The sequence below is a fragment of the Neodiprion pinetum genome, chromosome 4 (assembly GCF_021155775.2).
Source record: "Neodiprion pinetum isolate iyNeoPine1 chromosome 4, iyNeoPine1.2, whole genome shotgun sequence".
In the NCBI taxonomy this organism is placed as follows: Eukaryota; Metazoa; Arthropoda; class Insecta; order Hymenoptera; family Diprionidae; genus Neodiprion; species Neodiprion pinetum.
In genome coordinates, this window is record NC_060235.2 from 5,657,183 (window position 1) to 5,684,374 (window position 27,192).

Sequence of the window (27,192 nt, forward strand, 5' to 3'; positions counted from 1 at the left end):
GAGCTTATAAACCTTTGAGATTTTCGAATGATTCTGAAAAATTGGAGTCGCCTTTCTTATCATTTTATATTACATTACGCGAACTGTAGAATATTTCTCATATTCTCGACTCTTTCAAAACATTATATAATCTCTGATTGTTAAACACCGACATTTCTTACACGTACTGGGTCATTTATTCGTCGCGGAACAGGAGTATGACCGATGCAACCGTTTCATCCGGGTTTCACGATCTGCATCGATTCGGCCGATCAGCCACTTTTATAAAAGGATTCGAAGAATTGGTGCACAAACGTGTGTGATGCGGGCGAAGTCTGGATGAAATTTGCTAAAAAATGTATCAAGATATCTACTACATTTGACGCTCTTTATAGTGATTTCGATTATTCGTTTATTCTATGGGTTCCAGTGTATTCTACGTTCCAACTATTGCAATCACATGAACCAAAGTTGCATTCGATCTTTCATATACTTATTATGTTCTACTGAAAAAGATCGTCACAATACACCTGCCAGCTTCCAAAGTCTCACTAAGCAATACCTCGTTAAAAACTTGATTTGTTTGCTTTTCGCATTATAGCTCGTACTAGGTATAATGATTTTATCACGTAACGTGAAAACGGGAATAACAGACGAATCAAATTTTCGTCGCCTGGCTGCTGGGTTTAAATCACTAGACAGACTGGCTCATACGCAGAAGATGGTGTACGTATCTTGATGCGACAAAAGCATTGTGACCTTACGGATTATCTGCTTCCGTATTCACTCGTCGAAAATAGCGAGCAGCGTTGCGATGTACGAGAAACTGGTTGATAACCCCTGAAACAAAAAACCGAAAATCCGAAGGTTAAGCTAGGTTGTGAAAAAGTGAAAATTATACTACAGGCTCGTCATATACGTACACTTCCAAACATTTCCAGGTTCAAAGGAGGAAGCACGCCGTCGACCTTGATTATGGCTTTGTCATTGGCCCTTTGCATCATAAGCAATAACGAGCTATGCATCCTAGGCGATTTTCCTACCCACTCGCCATGTAAAATGGATTCCGCTACGCGTTGGCTCTACGGGAGAAATTAAATGCTATCAATGAATCTAATGACTTGCGAAAGTGAAGGTGACAACAACACATCGATCATTTGAGTGAGCTAAGAAAACGGTACGCTCAATTTATTCATGATTTTTGAAGTACGGTAGAAAAATTCGAACAAGATGTTCCATAAGTATCCAAGGTGTCCATGCCCCAATAAAATGACAGAAGGTGAGCTATTCTGTTTATTATCATTACGATTATCACGATCATTTTCGTTATCGTTATTGTTAGCATTATTATTATCGTTGCTACATATGTGCCAAAATGCGCAATTGGCTGATCCTTGGAATTTTTCAGTTCAAACGTGTACAAGTATTTCTTCCAATGTTGCGAATTGGTTTCATTCGCTGAACTTTGCAATTGGATTCTTCGATCGTAATCCGGGGATCACCGGACTTCACACATCAGCTAAGCAGTAGCGTTAGTGTAGACTTTAAATGAATATTACCAAGGTTGTTCCCTGTGATTCCTATATGCTTATGATGATGACCCGATTCCTATACGCGCTACCTAATATTTAATAACCAAAAACTGGTGATCCAGTATGTTCTTCGATGTGTATCGACTCACATGTATGCGGCAATTGGTTGAAATATGTCCGAAGAAACTATTAGCCACAGGGTACCGAAAAGTTAGAAGAGAAACTTAACAGAATAATGAAAAATTAGCCAAACGGGCCAATTGGTGAATTCGGATCTCCGGTTCGCCTAACAATAGCTCACAATCAGGTGAAATCTTGCGTCCAATAAAGACGTCATGAATGAACCAAACGACCAGATAGTCAATTATATTATTTCTAATGCTAATTATGTCACATTCAGGACAAATTGTTGATGAAGTACCCTGGAACCCTTGGACATCCGAAATTCCGAGAGGGGACACTTTAGCGAGTAGTGAATAAAATATTTCAGGCATCTTGTCTTTTTATTATTTTTCGAGTTCCAACGGCATCAAGCAGTAAGTCGGCAATGAATTCGAGGAAATTGCGGAATGACGGAATAGCGACGATTTCGAAGGAAGATTTTGTTCAGTTGAGGTAAGTAGAGAATAACGTTTATCTTAATTCAAGTTGTCAAGTTCAGTTCAGATTCAATACCACTCGCGGTAGCGTCGAAGTTCCGAGTCGGGTGATATTGAAAACGCCGTCTGTTCGATAGTCCGGCGGCGCACCGTCGAGAAAGTAGTTATAGTTTCGGTTTCGAGTAATTATTGCTGTGGCGCTGAAGTTTTTAGGTTTCGAATCGAGAGTTGCGCACTTGCGACTCGTAAATATTGAGTTGGATTTTAGTTAAGGAGCTGCTAGCTCGGTAGATTAAGAAATAGCGTAGGTTATGAATAATTTTCTGTTGTTTAATTTTGTATCGCACAGAACGAATTTTGAATCCCTTTTTTTATTTTTTGACTTCCCGTTTCTCTGATTTCAGAGAAAGTAGGAAGTTATTGTAATCACTCCGGGTATGAAAAGTTGAGTTCTCACTAGATCTCCACGTTTTGAGGTCCGGAGAATCACCTCCGATCATTTTCAAATGGACGTCTGTGTGTGTGTATGTATTTATGCATGTATGTATGTATGGATGTATGTGCGTGATCAATTTTTTGTCCGACGATATCTCGAGAACGAGTAGTTAGATTTTGATGAACTTAGACTTGATCGACGCACCTCTCTCAGACTTAGACCCGATTAGATTTTGGCTGTGATTGGTTTAGTGGTTTTTGAATAATTTGAAAAACCAAATACACAAAAATGAAATAAAAATTGTGTTATCTTCGCAACGGATGAACGGATTTGCATGAAAATTGGTATCCGAAGGTATTTGGGGTCGCTGATCACATATCTGAAGTCACATTCGCAAAATAAAGATTTCACGTAGTACATATGCTCAAAAAAAATTACAACATCCGGAGTTTGATGAAAATTGAAAAATTCATATTCTTTGGGTCGCTGATCACGAATTATTACCTGCCTGGCTTCCGTTGCCCCCAAACACTACACAAACCGGACTTCCATACAAGCGTGAAGAAAAACAGTGTTTGACACGCCAGGCCAAACTCGCTTCTTGCGTACTACTTGTCTGAAGGCCGCATGAAGCCGAGGCTCAACCTCGGCTTCGTGCTGCCGTCAGACTCGCAGTGCGCAAAACGCTCGTTTGGCCTCTTGTATCGGAATATACTGGTTTCGAGCACAAATAACGGAAGTTCCAAGGCTGACTCACAGTCAGCCCAAATCCGCTGGTTTGTTTTGTATCACCGCTATTGTAAAATATACGATTTTATTTAATTTTTGTTGAACAGCGTGTTGTTGTCGAGTGTCTTCCTCTCTCTCTCTCTCTCTCTCTCTCTCTCTCTCTCTCTCTCTCTCTCTCTCTCTCTCCGTCTCTTCAAAATCATTCCTCCCCTCTCCGCGGTACTGAGATACCGAGCATATTACCCGAGGTTCAGCGAAGATGAAGGTTTCGAAGTGTGTTGACCACGCCAGGCGCCCAACAGAATCTCGCGATATGGTTTGGAAGATAAAATTTTTTCCAGCTTACATCGCGGGCCGCTAAATTATTGTGCGCGCTGTAACTTCTGGGTCACTTCTCCGGGTGGCCAAGGTGCAGTAAAAGTCAAAGTCACAACATCAATCATCCCAGTGAGGATCGCTGACGTACGATTACGATCAGATCGAAGTTGACAAGCATTACAAAACTTAAGTTTTGCCGCACCTGATATAAAGGACTCAACAAGAAAAATTTAAGTCAATTACCGACTGAGCCAAGTAGTCCGCTGGCCAAGCGTACAGAAACAGGTGAATCGTGGCTATCATCATGAAGATCATCAACTTGAAGAAATCGATGGAATCAAATTTCCTCTGTATCGCCGTGAAATGCAAAAAAAAAAAAAAAAAATTTTGACGAATTGTACAGACGACGGACATCAACCGTTTGGAAATATATAAATTTTCATCCGTAACAGTTTAATCTTACGTAAGTGATCACGACTCCTCCAAACATAACGCCCAGCAAATTGCTTATGGCCACCCCAAAAGCCATACGGCCCACAGTCGTCCCCAGTCTGTTCGCAAAGCTGAAAATTGTAAAAACCACATTTGATTTCCTGAAAAGTTTTAATATTTATTGAAAGAAACAAGCGTTCACAAGCTGGCTGCGTATTAAGAAGAGAATTCATACCATTTATTCGCCACGACATTGATCATCCAAGTTACCTGTTATGCTTAATTCCACCTGATACACGGCTGAACTGAATGCACAATCTGTATGATCGTTTCACAAAAACCAAAGTATACATTCGTTTGATGAAAATAAAACTGCGAAGTAGGAAATGTTGGGAAACAGGCTTCCAATGACGAATCTACTTACATTAACGTTCTTCTGTAAAATGTGAGGAAAGCTCATCTGCCTTGGAACATGTTTTGCCTGGAGAACTGTAACTTTTTAATACTCCGCGAAAAAATTATCAAATTTACTAAAGAATTTTTCTCGAGGTTTCGTTCGATCTGCCAAAACTATTTCAGAGGGAAATTTCAATGTAAATTGGATACTTTCGAACGACGATATTTCTCAATGTCGCATTTTTCCGAGGTACAAACTCGGCAAGTACACTTGGTGACGACGAATCTGAGACAGCTAATTTTTCACACTAGACAGTTATGTTGGCAACACAGAGAAACTTACAACGCCATAGCGCCAACTCAATCTCAATAACTAAGGTTAGATTCGACGGTCAGGGGTTATGTTGTGTTCATTGAGATTGAGTTAGTTTCGCACTTGACCGACTACGGCGCTCTAGGTTTCTCTGTGTTGCCAACATAACTGTCCAGTGTAAGAACTTAGCCGTCTCAGATTCATTGTCACCAAGTGTATCTTGGGACAAGAGGACAACAGATGTATACGTTGTTACGAATGTTTCTTCCAAAACTGTGAACATATAAAATGGGTGAAGTTGATCAGTTCGCAACCCCCACGGCACTCGACCGCGAGGTTACGGACGGAGCGTCAACGAAAAGCTTTGCCGCGCTGGGGATTTGAACTCAAGTCCTCCCGTTTCGCAATCTTGCACGTTATGCGCGACACCACTAGGATCGGCATATGCCGTATGGGTGTGTGTTTCGCTATGTTATTGTAACAAGGGCATCTGAGGTCCCGATTTCGGTGCCTGTGAAGCGTGTGACGAGTGGCGCTTTTTACAAGGGTGTGGGCTGCGCATGCGCAGACTGACCATAGCCTCTTTGATACCCATAAGTTACTTTTGCGGACGCCATTTGAACATCATGGTTACTTTATTTTGGACGCTTCAGAGGCACTCCAAGAGGGACTTTTTCTGCACTCTCTACAAGAAGTGATAGGTGATATTCGTACGAAAAAGCGAAAGTCATCAAGTCGGCAAACTACGTTACTTCCGTCAAAAATTCGCTTTCTTGCTCTGGTGACACGAAGTACTATTTTATTTTCGCTGCGTGCCCGATTTATCATTGATAGATACGGCATATTGAAGGAAAAGTACAGAATTAACCTTACTCTATCGATTCCTGGTGCTTTACAGCGCATTTCTTCATTTCAGCTTCTGTGGTTGCCTTATTGATGTCCATGCACACCATATCAAATCTTGCAGCGCCGAACCAGGTTAGAACCACAAACGCTACGGTCATGCATATTGCGCCTTGAATTTGAATAATAACAACAGAGTGTGATATAAATAGCATAATATAAATCCAAAGTGGCTCTATTGAAAACGGGTATGCGGTTCTACCGGGCAAGGGCTGATCTTGAATAAGAGGTGAAAAAATATATGATAATGGTATGGACAAGGCCACCATGAAAGTTCCGATGTGTAGCACTGAACACTTTTTCATGTAGAACTGAATCGCAGCCAATTCCTCGTCGTTAGCTTCTTTCATGAACGACGTCATTTCGGTTATCAACCCCTGGTAAAAAGTTTTACGAATGAAAACACTTCTTTGGAAGCATGACAAAGAATGTGAAACAAGTCTTTTGAGAGCAAGTTTGGTGGAGATGCGTGCAGTTTTCAACAAATAATTTTTAGAACCCCACGTCTTCCTGATTCATTTAATATAGCATGAAAATAGGTAATTTCTGCCGTGAATCACTCAGTGTATGAGCTAGAAATAATTGAATTATAGATAGCCATTCACGTATATTCGTCACGCAAGACACCTTACTGATATGTCAACGAATAGATTACTTAGTTCTGTTGAATGATCCGAAACATCATGCATCTTTATTGAACTCAACGAGTTTAGCGTTTATACAATAGCTACTTTGGGAAGATGAATTACAGTACGGAGCTTGTGGAACTTTGACGTGTCTATACAACGTCAATATTTCAACGTATCACAGGTCGACAAATTTGTGAACTGCCGTGGTATGAAAAAGACAGGCAAGATAGAAATTCACGAAATATCTGGAGACGGGAATGCGTGTGAGAGCGAGTAGGTGTAAGGTAAATACAAGCAGCACGCAATTTAGATAAGCAGTTGACATTCCGATTGAACGATGAGATAATCACGATCATTTCACGGAGTCGCTAATAAATGTTGATCGGACATACTTCCGTTTTGTAATACGTTCACACCATTACACACAATAACCGTCCTCTTCTAATTCGGTTACCGTTAACGTATGAACATAAGAAATTAACCACATTCTTTTACAGCCAGATGGGCAACTTTATGGTAAAAGACTTTTTTGCAAAAGCCGACATGTTTACACGTACTTGGCGATGAGATTCGACACCGAAATGGGTTCTGCATCTTAATTATCTTCTGAAGTCAATCTACAGGCGACGATGTATAACTTCGATGTAAAACATAACTACTGGTCTCTGGTGGTGAAAAGTTGCGAAATTGATTACCGAAATATGAAGAGTCAGTAACATGACGAAAGTAACCTCATTCAAATTAAGCAATTCTTTTCCTAATTCGAGCTACTGTTGACAACTTAAAGATTAATTAGGGAAGTGTGTTACAAAAAAAAGTGAGGAAGTGTTCGGGGTCACCGTGTAAGTATAATTGGTAACGGTAAAACTTGCCAGTCGTTTTGTACCACATGGAGAAAAAGTTTCAAAAGTTCTCACAATTTAAAACGACTATAATTATGACCACGGAATCTCCCTCCGCTCGGAATGCAAGATGCACGTTTATTTTCAGAAAATCAAACATCGGCCCGTAACTCATTTTCTTTCAACATAAATTAGTGAGATACATAAGATTTGATTATACTCAACATGAAGGCGAGTTTCCTCGATGTAGCAGATACCGATATACAGTAGCAGACTACCGACTCCTATCATGTCTGTGCTACCCAGGAACATGTCAAGGCGGTTTTCCATGTTTTCGAGCGTCCCACGTATCATTGTTGGAAATGTTACGCCTATATGAGCTATCGATAAGAGCGTCAAACACCGACGTTTTATGACTTCGGTACGCTTTGCATCAGGAGCTAGCGGCCATAGCAATATCAAGGTCGATAGAATTCTTGCCAGGCGAAGCGACGTATCTACCGACATGGTCTTCATCACTACTTCTTTCTGTCGAACTTTCTCTGGATTCAAAATTCTTCTATGGGTGGTGAGGAGCCACCGATGGATTATTCTGTTCCAATTTTCGAATAGACTTGACGTGAGCTAATGGATACCGGTGCCGTAACCAATGGGCGCCAAGCGTCGGTACAAGTAAGAACTCAGGGAATACTTAATCGGTAATATCGTATGAAAATGCGAGCCGTCCACCGTGAATCATTATCGAGATAAGGTGGCACCGACGTACGTTGAGAACTCTTATTAAAATTAATTTCGCGAAACTACCGCGAGGATACGGGTCATCAGCCAATTTCGGTACGTGTGATCCACACAGCACAAGATGTGACAAAATTTAACAGAAACATTGCGACTGTTATGTCAATGCACGAGTAAATTTGCAACGCCCCTGTGGTTCTTCAATCTGTGACAATCTGTTCGCCACATTTTTGTCCGAGCTACGAGTGTTTCGGGTATCGGCGTTATCCGGATAACCCGGATCCATCGGATCCAACGCTTCGAATTCGGACATACGAACTATTCGGATAGTTCGAGTAGGTACGTGAATTCCTTGGTATTCGAACTATCCGAAATATTCGAAAAGGTAGATTTCATCTATTCGGATACCTGAATTATCCGAGTCATCCAAACAGTCCTGTTTGCTTCGTAGGGTTCGAGTCAAAATTTTTTTACTACAAGTAATACAGGTACGCATTTGTTATAACCACTGTTATCTGTTCGTTCTTGAAAATTGCTGTCAATTCACTGCAGATGTCTTTTTACACAGCAGCGAAGCGGGAGTGCAATTTCTGTACCGTAAAGTGGAATTGCCAGACATTTTGTGCAAATTCGACAACTAACTCACAATCTTATAAAACTTTTTTTGCAAAAATATACAATTGTTTCTCAATATACCTGGATACGCGGTACAAACGTAATATATTTGCAAGTTTTGCACGAATTCTCATGGATTTGTTGTCCGTCGATAGAGATTCATCAATCGTCCGTACGCAAAACGGAAGATTGAATAGAGTTATTCCATAATCACTAATAGATGAAGGAATTGAGTTGAATTTCATCTGAATTTCACATCTTCCGTCGAATATTCTTTGAGCCGGTGAAACGACGGTACGGACGATGCTTGATTTCACTAATCAATTCAATTCAAATTATTATTTCATGGCCAACAATTTAAGATTTAAAATCTTTCGGAGAGATGAAATGCACACAAGTGACGTTTAATGTAAAAAAATTCGTGTAAAAAGCAAATTCGACGCAGTAAGAGTAATATCCACAAAATTTGTATTCGTTTCTAATAATTCGTTCCATCGAATCGCCTTTTCCATCATGTCCTCAATGCTAAATAATACAGAATTTCAAATAATCGGAAGAACGAGAGTTCCCATTGAACTGATATAAGTTTCGAGAAATTGAACTAGTTTTCACGCGAGCATTTTGAGTCCTTGGTGCATCCCCAGACGGTACAACAAATGTTGCGAGCGATGCGTTCGTTCCAAGTTCGAACCCCGTACGTAGAATTATTTACATTTTCTCATTTCGACGTTGTTATATTCCGATTTTTGACGTTGAAAAATTTTTCAAACCGACCTTCACGTTCATGCGAATCCGGGAAATCTCTCGGTACAGCGTCGACGATGTCTCGGAAACCGATCAATAGAGTTTTATGTAAATTGAAGGAGAATGAACCGTCAATTCCTTTTTGGGTCAGACTTCGGGACCGAATTACGCAAAGAATAGGGATGGTGAACCATTTTTCGCGTTTGAGATACGTGGACTTCAATATTTGGAGATCAGGGCACTCCCTTAAGGGACGGATGTAACTCCGTTATAATATTCGTAGAATAAAACAACGTAGATATCATGAGTAATGTTCATCGTAACGTTATTCAACGTCCTAATAATTCCTTGTACCGGAATTGGCGCCCATTCGACATTGTATATGAAAATCAACGTAAATTTTTTCTGTTTAAATATTCACCAGCTACTTACTCGTTATTCGAGGATTACAAAATCCGGTCGAAATACTCGGAAATCTATCGGTCGTACGGTAACTTTAATTCACAGTGAACACGTGAGAGAAATGAAACTCAACGTCTGCTAATCCGTTCTTTCCTGCTCCGACGATGAGCAGGCAATGAATCTTACTTCCCGTTTAGTTCTTCGCTAATTGTAAGGAATATCTGCGTCGTGTTCCACGCAGCGGAAGGCCTTTCGATTCCAACAAGGTGGGGATCGCAGATTCCTGGCTAACTATTGGTTGAAACAAGTATGCGGAGGGGGCCTTTTGTTTCGCAGACTCGAAGCGAAGGATATAATGTCCGTAACATAATAAACAAGCCACGCCTAGTCTCGAATCAAACCGGTGATAATTGCCAGGCATACGCATCACTCCCAGGCTTAATGAGCCGGCAGCAGCGATGCTGGAAAGTTGTTAACATTTTATGTCTTCGTTCTACTGGCATTGACGCCGTGACTGTCGTAGGGTTGGTACTCAATTTTCTGCACGTACTAGCTCATACACCCGCGAGTGTCACTCGTCATAATTATAAGTCGATTGCAGCACTAAATAATACGGGAAACAGATTATTCTCTATTCACTCTACTGCATTATCAACGAATGTTTGCACTTACAATATCAGATCAGAATAGAGAACATAACGGAAGTTTAAGTGAGTAACGTTATCTCATCGAAATGTGTGGAAGGAATCCACCATTCTACAATTTTCGAATGACTTTGAAGCAGTCAAGTTTCCACAATATGCATTACATGCTTTGCTTTGTTACGATTCACTGAATTTCAGACGATTCTCAAGTTGCGAAACAACTATTTTTTTGCGCACGCATCGTTACCACAAAACTCCAATACAATAATAAATGAAGAAAACATCGGAATTCGGTTGCATGGTTATTCTTTCAACCAACGGTTAGAGAAACATTGATCATCAAAGTCTGAGAACCGTACGAAACGTCGAAATATTTTATCAAGCTGAATGTATTTCAATATTTTCTTTTTAATATTCATTACTGATATCCAATATTTCAATATTGTACATCAATACAAACCTGCCGTTTTGATCTTTTGAAAAGGTAGTTGATTGTGAAAAGAATCCGAAGCCTAAGAAGACGATCTCTCCACCATGAAGTACACGGAAGTTATGGCACGTGGAAATTTAGAAAATAGCGCAAACACACCATCGTCTCCTTTCGTGGCAAGTGATGCGGGTGTTTCAGCCTCAGACCGCAAGCCAGCTCAAAATACATCGCTGCAAGATTACGGCCGCAATCGAAATTATGCAAAACAGCACTGTTGTCCGTGGCATTGGATTTTTCCCAAAATCAGCTATCTTCCAGTGGTACAAAAGCGGTAGGTTTGTAATGAATGTTTCACAAGTTACTTGTATTAGGAATAGTTAATTAGTCGTGTTTGCACGTATTTTTCATCTATTTCGCAGCATTTCAACGCAAAATGAGAATAAACCTATTGTAGAAGTATACTTTCACTTTCGAAATCTGTTTGGAAAATGAACAATTGCACTACTTTGGATGCATCCAGGCACGCTGCAATATAATAAGACGTTGCCTACTCCCGGCGCAGCTAGCGCTTGCAGACGTTTACGCGATGCAAGTTTTCTCCGTTATTTATATAGATATCGAAGTTGTTTTTGAAGCATGTTGAAGGTAAAAGAGTAATCTGTGCCGCGTATTTTTTCGAATTTTGAAATTCTTTTTCAGTCGTTTAAAACGGTGGCGAAATTGGGTACACTTCCCGTGTTAATACAACGGAGGTTGATTTTTTTTTTCTTTTGAAATTTCACGAAACACACGGCACAGATCCGGAGGTAACTGAAATTGCATGCGGTTTACACGTATCAATTGTTTCGAACGCAGTTCTAGTTTAACCAGCCATACGAGCATAGGTAGTGTTGGCGAAGCATATGACCTATAATTTCGTAATCTGTCATTGCCCCAGATCATTATTGCCCCGTGCGATTACCAAGTTATAATCCGATGTTCAACGCGATCTCAACCTGAGAATGTGTAAAAAATTAAGAAGTCTACGCAGTAGGACTACAGTTTGGAAGAGCATTACTTGAAACCATATGTAATAACAGAGAGGTACGGTACGCCGAGGGGGGTGAACGACCGCTATAGATCAGCTAGAGATTAGTAAAGGGGCGGAATGTATTAAAATACTACGACGTGTGTGCGAATCAATCCAAGTACGCTCATCTTACGCACGCTACAACGAGTGGTAAACAAGACAGTACAGTCCAAAGTCTATATATGGAGAAGAATCCAAAACCAGATCAGTATCAGTCGAAACTCGGAAGGAATAATACGTGAGTCTCGTGGAAAGTAGCTCGTTATGTGTGCCGGAGTGATACTGTTCAGGTCGTTTGACCAGAGTTCTTCTCTAACTTCAATCGGGATGGGATGAGTGAGTGAGAGGGTGAATAAATAAATAACACGATTTCGCGGGAAAGACAAGACGCTTGCTTCGGCATAAAAACCCTCGCGGTGCAGAGGGAAAAGCCGAAGCAAGACAAGTGTTTATTAACTGCAAATCAGATCATCATAAAACAGGATAATACAGTCGCTGGTGCGTTCCTCGTCAACCAGATTGAATGATCATTCAATAATCTTAAGCCAACTTATCTAAGTCTCCATGAGAAACCGTGCTCCGCAACTTCCACGCACTCGTGGAAGCAGAGAATGGGGAGCGTCATGGTGGCCCAATGCCGTGCAAACAGCGGTCCCGACGTCTCGGGAACCAACGCTGAAGTGCAATGACGCTCGCCCGGGAGACGGGCACCTCCGGCCCTACTGGAGGGTGTGCCGTGTCTCCCCCGACCGTGTTAAACGGATAAATCTTAAAACTACGCGAAACGAAATAATCGACGCGCGTGTCTAAGGCAAACCTAACACGTCCTACCTATTCGAGCGCTCGCGACTAACTTGCGCTGCGCCCTCACCGGCCAAGCGAACGTACGTAACTGCCGATTCGAGTATCGGCCCACGAATTTCTGGAGTGGACAATAAGTACGTAATTTGAATTACTATAACGTTAAACTACTTGTCATGTGGAATAAGAAAGTAAATCTATTGTTGTGACTCTTCAGTCACCTTATACGTGGTAAATAGGTACAACATACGAATATAACGAAACTAAAGTATTTGCTGTGATAAATTTACAAACTAATATAATAATAATAAAGTTGCACGAACAGATACAGTGAATTGTGTGAAGATGGGACTATCAACCCGACGAATCGAGGTTCATGACGATTGATTTGATTATTCAATGACGTTGGGATCGTGTTTCAAATATACTTGTGAAACATATCGGTTTTGACATTTCCCTGTGATGCGAATATATCCTGTTGTCACCAACAACTTTTTGTACTCAAACAACTAGCCATACGAGCACAGGTAAGTTTAACGTCCTGTAATGTACCTTTATGAAATGAATTTCCAAGTCAGCCAGATCTCTTGGGCTCGTGGATATTCATGAGAATCCGATGATCCAGCTGAACGTATGTTTTCGCAAACCATCCCCCCTACGCTGACACAGCTTTTTCTACCAATAGATACTTGTCAGACTCGCAGAGCTCTTCGCTTTAGGTCCGTCGTGACATAGTGCAGGTATGCTTACGCATAAGATATTGTGTCAGTCATATTTGCATGGCTTTGTTGCCTGGATGGCATCGCGACATCGTATTATCGTATACAATATTTATTGCTGGAACAATAGTAATTGTGGCTGAAATCGGTAAACTTTCTTTTCGGTGTGTGAGTGTGACTTGTCATAATTACAAGTAGATTGCAGCACTAAATAATGCAGAAAAAATATAATTATGTACATCCATTATACTGCATTACGGATGAACGTTTGTACTTACGTCACGTTAGAATAGAGAACACATATAATAGATGTTGAAGCTGGTAACATTATCGTACCGGAACATGCGGTGAAGAAGTCAAGTTTTTGCGGTACGCGTATGCTTTGCTTTGTTACGGTTCGATGAATTTCCAACGGTTCTAAACTTGCAAAATGACATTTTTTTTCTCAACGTGCATCGTTACTATGAAATCCTAAATACGATAACGAGTAAACAAAGCCCCAGAATACACATTGATATTTTTCTGATCTACGATGTGAAAGTACACTGTTAAAAATTTCTGTATCGAACTTTTTACACTGTATTAGAAGTATTATCCGGATGCGAAACAGTAAATTGACCATACATTTACTGTGTATTCAATTTACAAACACGATAAATTGACTACAAAATTTAGTGAAATCAAATTACTTTTTTGTGTTTTTCCTATAAATTGTAGTAAAATCAAAAATTTTCATTGTAAATTTCAAACAAATGCATAGTAATTCACGCTGCTGCACTGAATTTGTGAATCTACACCTCTTTTGTACAGTAAATGGGTAGTAAACTCACAATCATTTTTAACAGTGTGTGTCGCACATCAAAGTCTGAGAACCGTGTGAAAAATGGAAATGTTTTATCGAGCTGAATGATTTTTCAATTTTGGATTAATATTTTCTTTTCAATGTTCATCACTGATATTCAATATTTTGTAGTATTGCCGTGAAGTGTCGCCCTCGATACTGTGAAATTACGCAGGGAACATTTCAATCTACAACTCCATTTTTCCGAAATATTTATATACTTCGATGTGACAGGAAAATAAAACTCTTCCTCGACGTCAAAACTCGAATTGACTCCTCGAGAACTCGATCAACCCCCGAGCCCTGATAATGGACACTAACCCTGTAGGTAGAAAATTAGTAAAAACACAATCGTCATCTGCATTGTCAACCTATAGATTAGACCAAGTATCACGCTGTACGAGGAAAGACTCACACTGTATTTGACTGCCAAATTAAACACCCCTGCCTGCACACGTTGCAGCAGATCGGCAGCAAGATCGGCAAACTAGCTGCGCAGAATAAACACGCTTCACGTGTAAGCAGTCCTCGAGGAGTCTCGGCCGTATTGGGTCCGATCCCGTCAAATTTAATATTAAATATAACTGTTTTGTGTAATTTAAAAAGTTACTTCGACCGTCTGTCGGCGATTTAACTAAGTTCGTCAATTGGATGGATAACTAGATCCAATATATCGTCAAGTAGTAAGTGAATAAATTTATATATATTCGCCTATGGGCTTTTCTATCGTCTTGCAATTACTTTTGGTCCTCCACGTATCCTCCTTGCGTCGTCTCTTCTATTTCAATAATTGAGCTAGTCGAATTCCTTATTTAATTATTTATTCATCAATGGTCAATTTATAAAAGAAAATTTAGGTATTGGTTCCTCAAACCAATTGGCGCCCAACGAATTTATAGAATTAATTAACTAATTAGCCTAGAGCCCTGTCAGCCGACGGACCGCGGCCGCGGCAGGTGGTGTGTATTTTTATTTAATATTCGTCAAATTGTCTTTGTCAAAAAGGTACGCCGTCTCAGCATATTCAATCGCAATGTGAAGAAAAAGAGTGACTAAGAATAATGTAACGATACGAAACGATGTCTCACCAAATCCAATCAGTCGAGATCCTCGACAAAGTCTCACGCCGAATGGACGCCGCAAGAACTCGAAGGGAATAGCAGCCGTCAACTTCTCCGCAATTCTTCGACACCGTTCACAATCGCGTGTAAACGGATCTTCTCGATCGACAAAGGTTCGAAACTTTCCATTAAGACCTAGATCAAAATGTTATCGGTGCCCGAAGAGCAGCGGCGTGATAACTTGTAGAGAGGTTCGCCCAACAGTTTCTTGGCGGCGATTTGACTCCGCGAATATTGAACGTGACATCGAATAATATCGTTTTCATCTTGTTGAGACGTTACCACGACCCCGACTAACAATAAGTCACGCTGGTTACAAGTAGCCTAATGCAATGCTGTAGTCGTGCTCAACTGCCTTAGTGTATTTGGAGTAAGCTTGTAATCTGAGATCACGTTGCAAAAGTTTTTTTTTTTTTCAAAAACGAAATTCACATAATAGCTTCTTATAAATTTACAATAACTGTATTTTCTGTTTTACTTAATTGCAATTCACTTTCTGATGAATTCGATTGTTTTTCTTCCAAGTTTCTGAAGCGCTTTGGTGATTTTCATCGATTAGAATGTAGACGAGCTTATAAACCTTTGAGATTTTCAAATGATTCTGAAAAATTGGAGTCGCCTTTCTTATCATTTTATATTACATTACGCGAACTGTAGAATATTTCTCATATTCTCGACTCTTTCAAAACATTATATAATCTCTGATTGTTAAACACCGACATTTCTTACACGTACTGGGTCATTTATTCGTCGCGGAACAGGAATATGACCGATGCAACCGTTTCATCCGGGCTTCACGATCTGCATCGATTCGGCCGATCAGCCACTTTTATAAAAGGATTCGAAGAATTTGTGCACAAACGTGTGTGATGCGGGCGAAGTCTGGATGAAATTTGCTGAAAAATGTATCAAGATATCTACTACACTTGACGCTCTTTATAGTGGTTTCGATTATTCGTTTATTCTATGGGTTCCAGTGTATTCTACGTTCCAACTATTGCAATCACATGAACCAAAGTTGCATTCGATCTTTCAGATACCTATTATGTTCTACTGAAAAAGATCGTCACAATACACCTGCCAGCTTCCAAAGTCTCACTAAGCAATACCTCGTTAAAAACTTGATTTGTTTGCTTTTCGCATTATAGCTCGTACTAGGTATAATGATTTTATCACGTAACGTGGAAACGGAAATAACAGACGAATCAAATTTTCGTCGCCTGGCTGCTGGGTTTAAATCACTAGACAGACTGGCTCATACGCAGAAGATGGTGTACGTATCTTGATGCGACAAAAGCATTGTGACCTTACGGATTATCTGCTTCCGTATTCACTCGTCGAAAATAGCGAGCAGCGTTGCGATGTACGAGAAACTGGTTGATAACCCCTGAAACAAAAAACCGAAAATCCGAAGGTTAAGCTAGGTTGTGAAAAAGTGAAAATTATACTACAGGCTCGTCGTATACGTACACTTCCAAACATTTGCAGGTTCAAGGGCGGAAGCATGCCATCAACCTTGATTGTGGCTCGGTCATTGGCCCTTCGCATCATAAGCAATAACGAGCTATGCATCCTAGGCGATTTTCCTACCCACTCGCCATGTAAAATGTATTCCGCTACGCGTTGGCTCTACGGGAGAAATTGAATGCTATCAATGAATCTAATGACTTGCGGAAGTGCAGGTGATAACAACAGATCGATCATTTGAGTGAGCTAAGAAAACGGTACGCTGAATTTATTCATGATTTTTGAAGTACGGTAGAAAAATTCGAACAAGATGTTCCATAAGTATCCAAAGTGTCCATGCCCCAATAAGATGACAGAAGGTGAGCTATCCTGTTTATTATCATTATCATTATCACGATCATTTTCGTTACCGTTATTGTTAGCATTATTATTATCGTTGCTACATATGTGCCAAACGTACTGCCGTGTCTGGCCATTGGCTTACGGGGCGTTGCCGCAGAAGGCAATTGGCTGATCCTTAGAATTTTTCAGTTCAAACGTGTACAAGTATTTCTTCCAATATTGCGAATTGGTTTCTTTCGCTGAACTTTGCAATTGGATTCTTCGATCGTAATCCGGGGATCACCGGACTTCACACATCAGCTGAGCAGTAGCGTTAGTGTAGACTTTAAATGAATATTACCAAGGTTGTTACCTGTGATTCCTGTATGCTTATGATGATTACCCGATTCCTATACGCGCTACCTAATATTTAATAACCAAACACTGGTAATCCAGTACGTTCTTCGATGTGTATCGACTCACATGTATGCGGCATTCGGTTGAAATATGTCCGAAGAAACTATCAGCCACAGGGTACCGAAAAGTTAGAAGAGAAACTTAACAGAATAATGAAAAATTAGCCAAACGGGCCAATTGGTGAATTCGGATCTCCGGTTCGCCTAACAATAGCTCACAATCAGGTGAAATCTTGCGTCCAATAAAGACGTCATGAATGAACCAAACGACCAGATAGTCAATTATATTATTTCTAATGCTAATTATGTCACATTCAGGACAAATTGTTGATGAAGTACCCTGGAACCCTTGGACATCCGAAATTCCGAGAGGGGACACTTTAGCGAGTAGTGAATAAAATATTTCAGGCATCTTGTCTTTTTATTATGTTTCGAGTTCCAACGGCATCAAGCAGTAAGTCGGCAATGAATTCGAGGAAATTGCGGAATGACGGAATAGCGACGATTTCGAAGGAAGATTCTGTTCAGTTGAGGTAAGTAGAGAATAACGTTTATCTTAATTCAAGTTGTCAAGTTCAGTTCAGATTCAATACCACTCGCGGTAGCGTCGAAGCTCCGAGTCGGGTGATATTGAAAACGCCGTCTGTTCGATAGTCCGGCGGCGCACCGTCGAGAAAGTAGTTATAGTTTCGGTTTCGAGTAATTATTGCTGTGGCGCTAAAGTTTTTAGGTTTCGAATCGAGAGTTGCGCACTTGCGACTCGTAAATATTGAGTTGGATTTTAGTTAAGGAGCTGCTAGCTCGGTAGATTAAGAAATAGCGTAGGTTATGAATAATTTTCTGTTGTTTAATTTTGTATCGCACAGAACGAATTTTGAATCCCTTTTTTTATTTTTTGACTTCCCGTTTCTCTGATTTCAGAGAAAGTAGGAAGTTATTGTAATCACTCCGGGAATGAAAAGTTGAGTTCTCACTAGATCTCCACGTTTTGAGGTCCGGAGAATCACCTCCGATCATTTTCAAATGGACGTCTAGGTGTGTGTATGTATTTATGCATGTATGTATGTATGGATGTACGTGCGTGATCAATTTTTTGTCCGACGATATCTCGAGAACGAGTAGTTAGATTTTGATGAACTAAGACTTGATCGACGCACCTCTCTCAGACTTAGACCCGATTAGATATTGGCTGTGATTGGTTTGGTGGTTTTTGAATAATTTGAAAAACCAAATACACAAAAATAAAATAAAAATTGTGTTATCTTCGCAACGGATGAACGAATTTGCATGAACATTGGTATCCGAAAGTGTTTGGGGTCGCTGATCACATATCTGAAGTCACATTCGCAAAATAAAGATTTCACGTAGTAAATATGCTCGAAAAAAATCACAACGTCCGGAGTTTGATGAAAATTGAAAAATTCATATTCTTTGGTTCGCTGATCACGAATTATTACATGCCTGGCTTTCGTTGCCCCCAAAGACTACACAAACCGGACTTCCATGCAAGCGTGAAGAAAAACAGTATTTGATACGCCAGGCCAAACTCGCTTCTTGCGTACTACTTGTCTGAAGGCCGCATGAAGCCGAGGCTCAACCTCTAACACTGTCTTTGCCGTCTTTCACTCTTCCAATTTTTGCATCCTTCTATCACTACATTTCTACTCCTGTCTATGTCGTAGTTCTCTGTCTTCATTCTGTGCTCTTCTTTAAACTAGATATCAAACTAGGCTAAGTTTTTTTTGGATTTGAGACTCTGCATATAGCTCAACTCTGTATACCTTTCTTGTTATTTCCCAACATTGCCATGGGAAAGATCGTAATAAACCATCAAACCATCAAACCTCGGCTTCGTGCTGCCGTCAGAATCGCAGTGCGCAAAACGCTCGTTTGGCCTCTTGTATCGAAATATACTAGTTTCGAGCACAAATAACGGGAAGTTCCAAGGCTGAATCACAGTCAGCCCAAATCCGCTGGTTTGTTTTGTATCACCGCTATTGTAAAATATACGATTTTATTTAATTTTTGTTGAACAGCGTGTTGTTGTCGAGTGTCTTCCTCTCTCTCTCTCTCTCTCTCTCTCTCTCTCTCTCTCTCTCTCTCCGTCTCTTCAAAATCATTCCTCCCCTCTCCGCGGTACTGAGATACCGAGCATATTACCCGAGGTTCAGCGAAGATGAAGGTTTCGAAGTGTGTTGACCACGCCAGACGCCCAACAGAATCTCGCGATATGGTTTGGAAGATAAAATTTTTTCCAGCTTACATCGCGGGCCGCTAAATTATTGTGCGCGCTGTAACTTCTGGGTCACTTCTCCGGGTGGCCAAGGTGCAGTAAAAGTCAAAGTCACAACATCAATCATCCCAGTGAGGATCGCTGACGTACGATTACGATCAGATCGAAGTTGACAAGCATTACAAAACTTAAGTTTTGCCGCACCTGATATAAAGGACTCAACAAGAAAAATTTAAGTCAATTACCGACTGAGCCAAGTAGTCCGCTGGCCAAGCGTACAGAAACAGGTGAATCGTGGCTATCAACATGAAGATCATCAACTTGAAGAAATCAATGGAATCAAATTTCCTCTGTATCGCCGTGAAATGTATAAAAAAAAAATAAATTTTGCCGAATTTTACAGACGACGGACATCAACCGTTTGGAAATATATAAATTTTCATCCGTAACAGTTCAATCTTACGTAAGTGATCACGACTCCTCCAAATATAACGCCCAGCAAATTGCTTACGGCCACCCCAAAAGCCATACGGCCCACACTCGTCGACAGTCTGTTCGCAAAGCTGAAAATTGTAAAAACCCCATTTGATTTCCTGAAAAGTTTCAATATTTATTGGAAGAAACAAGCGTTTACAAGCTGGCCGCGTAGTAAGAAGAGAATTCATACTATTCATTCGCCACGACATTGATCATCCAAGTTACCTGTTATGCTTAATTCCACCTGATACACGGCTGAACTGAATGCACAATCTGTTTGATCGTTTCACAAAAACCAAAGTATACATTCGTTTGGTGAAAATGAAACTGCGAAGTAGGAAATGTTGGGAAACAGGCTTCCAATGACGAATCTACTTACATTAACGTTCTTCTGTAAAATGTGAGGAAAGCTCATCTGCCTTGGACCATGTTTCGCCTGGAGAACTGTAATTTTTTAATACTCCGCGAAAAAGTTATCAAATTTACGAAATAATTTTTCTCGAGGTTTCGTTCGATCTGCCAAAACTATTTCAGAGGGAAATTTCAATGTAAATTGGATACTTTCGAACGACGATATTTCTCAATGTCGCATTTTTCCGAGGTACAAACTCGGCAAGTACACTTGGGGACGACGAATCTGAGACAGCTAATTTTTCACACTAGACAGTTATGTTGGCAACACAGAGAAACTTACAACGCCATAGCGCCAACTCAATCTCAATAACTAAGGTTAGATTCGACGGTCAGGGGTTATGTTGTGTTCATTGAGATTGAGTTAGTTTCGCACTTGACCGACTACGGCGCTCTAGGTTTCTCTGTGTTGCCAACATAACTGTCCAGTGTAAGAACTTAGCCGTCTCAGATTCATTGTCACCAAGTGTACCTTGGGACAAGAGGACAACAGATGTATACGTTGTTACGAATGTTTCTTCCAAAACTGTGAACATATGAAATGGGTGAAGTTGATCAGTTCGTAACCCCCAGGGCACTCGACCGCGAGGTTACGGACGGAGCGTCAACGAAAAGCTTTGCCGCGCTGGGGATTTGCACTCAAGTCCTCCCGTTTCGCAATCTTGCACGTTATGCGCAACACCACTAGGATCGGCATATGCCGTATAGGTGTGTGTTTCGCTATATTTTTGTAACAAGGGCATCTGAGGTCCCGATTTCGGTGCCTGTGAAGCGTGTGACGAGTGGCGCTTTTCACAAGGGTGTGGGCTGCGCATGCGCAGACTGACTATAGCCTCTTTGATACCCATAAGTTACTTTTGCGGACGCCATTTGAACATCACAGTTATTTTATTTTGGACGCTTCAGAGGCACTCGAAGAGGGACTTTTTCTGCACTCTCTACAAGAATTGATAGGTGATATTCGTACGAAAAAGCGAAAGTCATCAAGTCGGCAAACTACGTTACTTCCGTCAAAAATTCGCTTTCTTGCTCTGGTGACACGAAGTACTATTTTATTTCCGCTGCGTGCCCGATTCATCATTGATAGATACGGCATATTAAAGGAAAAGTACAGAATTAACCTTACTCTATCGATTCCTGGTGCTTTTCAGCACATTTCTTCAATTCAGCTTCTGTGGTTGCCTTATTGATGTCCATGCACACCATATCAAATCTTGCAGCGCCGAACCAGGTTAGAACCACAAACGTTACGGTCATGCATATTGCGCCTTGAATTTGAATAATAATAACAGAGTGTGATATAAATAGCATAATATAAATCCAAAGTGGCTCTATTGAAAACGGGTATGCGGTTCTACCGGGCAAGGGCTGATCTTGAATAAGAGGTGAAAAAATATATGATAATGGTATGGACAAGGCCACCACGAAAAGTCCCATGTGTAGCAATGAACACTTTTTCATGTAGAACTGAATCGCAGCCAATTCCTCGTCGTTAGCTTCTTTCATGAACGACCTCATTTCGGTTATCAACCCCTGGTAAAAAGTTTTACGAATCAAAACACTTCTTTGGAAGCATGACAAAGAATGTGAAACAAGTCTTTTGAGAGCAAGTTTGGTGGAGATGCGTGCAGTTTTCAACAAATAATTTTTAGAACCGGACGTCTTCCTGATTCATTCAATATAGCATGAAAATAGGTAATTTCTGCCGTGAATCACCCAGTGTATGAGCTAGAAATAATCGAATTATAGATAGCCATTCACGTATATTCGTCACGCAAGACACCTTACTGATATGTCAACGAATAGATTACTTAGTTCTGTTGAATGATCCGAAACATCATGCATCTTTATCGAACTCACTGAGTTTAGCGTTTATACAATAGCTACTTTGGGAAGATGAATTACAGTACGGAGCTTGTGGAACTTTGACGTGTCTATAAAACGTCAATATTTCAACGTATCACAGGTTGACAAATTTGTAAGCTGCCGTGGTATGAAAAAGACAGGCAAGATAGAAATTCACGAAATATCTGGAGACGGGAATGCGTGTGAGAGCGAGTAGGTGTAAGGTAAATACAAGCAGCACGCAATTTAGATGAGCAGTTGACATTCCGATTGAATGATGAGATAATCACGATAATTTCACGGAGTCGCTAATAAATGTTGATCGGACATATTTCCGATTTGTAATACGTTCACACCATTACACACAATGACCGTCCTCTTCTAATTCGGTTACCGTTAACGTATGAACATAAGAAATTAACAATATTCTTTCACAGCCAGATGGGCAACTTTATGATAAGAGACTTTTTTGCAAAAGCCGACATGTTTACACGTACTTGGCGATCAGATTCGACACTGAAATGGGTTCTGCATCTTAATTATCTTCTGAAGTCAATCCACAGGTGACGATGTTTAACTTCGATGTAAAACATAACTACATGGAGGAAAAGTTTCAAAAGTTCTCAAAATTTAAAACGACTATTATTATGACCACGGAATTTCCCTCCGCTCGGAATGCAAGATGCACGTTTATTGTCAGAAAATCAAACACCGGCCCGTCACTCATTTCCTTTCAACATAAGTTAGTGAGATACATAAGATTTGATTATACTCAACATGAAGGCGAGTTTCCTCGATGTAGCAGATACCGATATACAGTAGCAGACTACCGACTCCTATCATGTCTGTGCTACCCAGGAACATGTCAAGGCGGTTTTCCATGTTTTCGAGCGTTCCACTTATCATTGTTGGAAACATTACGACTACATGAGCTACCGATAAGAGCGTCAAACTCCGACGTCTTATGACTTCGGTACGCTTCGCATCAGGAGCTAGCGGCCATAGCAATGTCAAGGTCGATAGAATTCTTGCCAGGCGAAGCGACGTATCTACCGACATGGTCTTCATCACTTACTTTCTCTGTCAAACTTTCTCTGGATTCAAAATTCTTCGATGGGTGGTGAGGAGACACCGATGGATTATTCTGTTCCAATTTTCAAATAGACTTGACGTGAGCTAATAGATCCCGGTGCCGTAACCAATGGGCGCCAAGCGTCGGTACAAGTAAGAACTCAGGGAATACTTAATCGGTAATATCGTATGAAAATGCGAGCCGTCCACCGTGAACCATTATCGAGATAAGGTGGCACCGACGTACGTTGAGAACTCTTATTAAAATTAATTTCGCGAAACTACCGCGAGGATACGGGTCATCAGCCAATTTCGGTACGTGTGATCCACACAGCACAAGATGTGACAAAATTTAACAGAAACATTGCGACTGTTATGTCAATGCACGAGTAAATTTGCGACGCCCCTGTGGTTCTTTAATCTCCGACAATCTGTTCGCCACATTTTTGTCCGAGCTACCAGTGTTTCGGGTATCGGCGTTGTCCGGATAACCCGGATCCGCCGGATCCAACGCTTCGAATTCGGACATACGAACTATTCGGATAGTTCGAGTAGGTACGTGAATTCCTGGGTATTCGAACTATCCGAAATATTCGAAAAGGTAGATTTCATCTATTCGGATACCTGAATTATCCGAGTCATCCAAACAGTCCTGTTTGCTTCGTAGGGTTCGAGTCAAAATTTTTTGACCACAAGTAATACAGGTACGCATTTGTTATAACCACTGTTATCTGTTCGTTCTTGAAAATTGCTGTCAATTCACTGCAGATGTCTTTTTACACAGCAGCGAAGCGGGAGTGCAATTTCTGTACCGTAAAGTGGAATTGCCAGACATTTTGTGCGAATTCGACAACTAACTCACAATCTTATAAAACTTTTCTTGCAAAAATATACAATTGTTTCTCAATATACCTGGATACGCGGTACAAACGTAATATATTCGCTAGTTTTGCACGAATTCTCATGGATTTGTTGTCCGTCGATAGAGATTCATCAATCGTCCGTACGCAAAACGGAAGATTGAATAGAGTTATTCCATAATCACTAATAGATGAAGGAATTGAGTTGAATTTCATCTGAATTTCACATCTTTCGTCGAATATTCTTTGAGCCGGTAAAACGACGTTACGGACGATGGTTGATTTCACTAATCAATTCAATTCAAATTATTATTTCATGGCCAACAATTTAAGATTTAAAATCTTTCGGAGAGATGAAATGCACACAAGTGACGTTTAATGTAAAAAAATTCGTGTAAAAAGCAAATTCGACGCAGTAAGAGTAATATCCACAAAATTTGTATTCGTTTCTAATAATTCGTTCCATCGAATCGCCTTTTCCATCATGTCCTCAATGCTAAATAATACAGAATTTCAAATAATCGGAAGAACGAGAGTTCCCATTGAACTGATATAAGTTTCGAGAAATTGAACTAGTTTTCACGCGAGCATTTTGAGTCCTTGGTGCATCCCCAGACGGTACAACAAATGTTGCGAGCGATGCGTTCGTTCCAAGTTCGAACCCCGTACGTAGAATTATTTACATTTTCTCATTTCGACGTTGTTATATTCCGATTTTTGACGTTGAAAAATTTTTCAAACCGACCTTCACGTTCATGCAAATCCGGGAAATCTCTCGGTACAGCGTCGACGATGTCTCGGAAACCGATCAATAGAGTTTTATGTAAATTGAAGGAGAATGAACCGTCAATTCCTTTTTGGGTCAGACTTCGGGACCGAATTACGCAAAGAATAGGGATGGTGAACCATTTTTCGCGTTTGAGATACGTGGACTTCAATATTTGGAGATCAGGGCACTCCCTTAAGGGACGGATGTAACTCCGTTATAATATTCGTAGAATAAAACAACGTAGATATCATGAGTAATGTTCATCGTAACGTTATTCAACGTCCTAATAATTCCTTGTACCGGAATTGGCGCCCATTCGACATTGTATATGAAAATCAACGTAAATTTTTTCTGTTTAAATATTCACCAGCTACTTACTCGTTATTCGAGGATTACAAAATCCGGTCGAAATACTCCGAAATCTATCGGTCGTACGGTAACTTTAATTTACAGTGAACACGTGAGAGAAATGAAACTCAACGTCTGCTAATCCGTTCTTTCCTGCTCCGACGATGAGCAGGCAATGAATCTTACTTCCCGTTTAGTTCTTCGCTAATTGTAAGGAATATCTGCGTCGTGTTCCACGCAGCGGAAAGCCTTTCGATTTCAACAAGGTGGGGATCGCAGATTCCTGGCTAACTATTGGTTGAAACAAGTATGCGGAGGGGGCCTTTTGTTTCGCAGACTCGAAGCTAAGGATATAATGTCCGTAACATAATAAACAAGCCACGCCTAGTCTCGAATCAAACCGGTGATAATTGCCAGGCATACGCATCACTCCCAGGCTTAATGAGCCGGCAGCAGCGATGCTGGAAAGTTGTTAACATTTTATGTCTTCGTTCTACTGGCATTGACGCCGTGACTGTCGTAGGGTTGGTACTCAATTTTCTTCACGTACTAGCTCATACACACGCGAGTGTCACTCGTCATAATTATAAGTCGATTGCAGCACTAAATAATACGGGAAACAGATTATTCTCTATTCACTCTACTGCATTATCAACGAATGTTTGCACTTACAATATCAGATCAGAATAGAGAACATAACGGAAGTTTAAGTGAGTAACGTTATCTCATCGAAATGTGTGGAAGGAATCCACCATTCTACAATTTTCGAATGACTTTGAAGCAGTCAAGTTTCCGCAATATGCATTACATGCTTTGCTTTGTTACGATTCACTGAATTTCAGACGATTCTCAAGTTGCGAAACAACTATTTTCCTGCGCACGCATCGTTACCACAAAACTCCCATACAATAATAAATGAAGAAAACATCGGAATTCGGTTGCATGGTTATTCTTTCAACCAACGGTTGGAGAAACATCGATCATCAAAGTCTGAGAACCGTACGAAACGTCGAAATATTTTATCAAGCTGAATGTATTTCAATATTTTCTTTTTAATATTTATTACTGATATCCAATATTTCAATATTGTACATCAATACAAACCTGCCGTTTTGATCTTTTGAAAAGGTAGTTGATTGTGAAAAGAATCCGAAGCCTAAGAAGACGATCTCTCCACCATGAAGTACACGGAAGTTATGGCACGTGGAAATTTAGAAAATAGCGCAAATACACCATCGTCTTCTTTCGTGGCAAGTGATGCGGGTGTTTCAGCCTCAGACCGCAAGCCAGCTCAAAATACATCGCTGCCAGATTACGGCCGCAATCGAAATTATGCAAAACAGCACTGTTGTCCGTGGCATTGGATTCCTCCCAAAATCAGCTATCTTCCAATGATACAAAAGCGGTAGGTTTGTAATGAATGTTTCACAAGTTACTTGTATTAGGAATAGTTAATTAGTCGTGTTTGCACGTATTTTTCATCTATTTCGCAGCATTTCAACGCAAAATGAGAATAAACCTATTGTAGAAGTATACTTTCACTTTCGAAATCTGTTTGGAAAATGAACAATTGCACTACTTTGGATGCATCCAGGCACGCTGCAATATAATAAGACGTTGCCTACTCCCGGCGCAGCTAGCGCTTGCAGACGTTTACGCGATGCAAGTTTTCTCCGTTATTTATATAGATATCGAAGTTGTTTTTGAAGCATGTTGAAGGTAAAAGAGTAATCTGTGCCGCGTAT

The 27,192-nt window shown here is 40.5% G+C and overlaps 2 protein-coding genes across 9 annotated transcripts; both read right to left on the reverse strand.

Moving 5' to 3' along the window:
- Window positions 1-367: 367 nt before the first annotated feature.
- Window positions 368-9,802, reverse strand: LOC124216554 (odorant receptor Or2-like). Of its 4 annotated transcripts, XM_046621153.1 has the most exons (8): window positions 9,635-9,802; window positions 7,334-7,700; window positions 5,840-6,014; window positions 5,608-5,749; window positions 4,057-4,156; window positions 3,837-3,941; window positions 903-1,061; window positions 368-819 (listed from the first exon to the last, which is right to left on the reverse strand). In XM_046621153.1, exons 2-8 carry the CDS (start codon window positions 7,622-7,624, stop codon window positions 763-765), a joined length of 1,029 nt encoding a protein of 342 aa, XP_046477109.1. In that variant the 5' UTR covers window positions 7,625-7,700; window positions 9,635-9,802; the 3' UTR covers window positions 368-762. The 4 variants fall into 4 exon arrangements, with proteins under 4 accessions (XP_046477109.1, XP_046477107.1, XP_046477108.1 ...); XM_046621151.1 differs by having other exon boundaries at window positions 5,608-6,014; XM_046621152.1 differs by having other exon boundaries at window positions 5,608-6,014; window positions 7,334-7,721.
- Window positions 9,803-15,114: 5,312 nt separating this feature from the next.
- LOC124216555 (odorant receptor Or2-like) lies at window positions 15,115-25,638 on the reverse strand. Of its 5 annotated transcripts, none has more exons than XR_006882634.2 (8): window positions 25,478-25,638; window positions 23,177-23,543; window positions 21,681-22,087; window positions 20,130-20,229; window positions 19,912-20,016; window positions 16,700-16,858; window positions 15,946-16,616; window positions 15,116-15,830 (listed from the first exon to the last, which is right to left on the reverse strand). XR_006882634.2 is itself a non-coding variant. In XM_046621157.2 (8 exons), exons 2-8 carry the CDS (start codon window positions 23,465-23,467, stop codon window positions 16,560-16,562), a joined length of 1,029 nt encoding a protein of 342 aa, XP_046477113.1. In that variant the 5' UTR covers window positions 23,468-23,543; window positions 25,478-25,638; the 3' UTR covers window positions 15,116-16,559. The 5 variants fall into 5 exon arrangements, 3 of the variants coding, with proteins under 3 accessions (XP_046477111.1, XP_046477114.1, XP_046477113.1); XM_046621157.2 differs by having other exon boundaries at window positions 15,116-16,616; window positions 21,681-21,822; window positions 21,913-22,087; XR_006882633.2 differs by having other exon boundaries at window positions 15,117-15,830; window positions 15,965-16,616.
- Window positions 25,639-27,192: the final 1,554 nt, after the last annotated feature.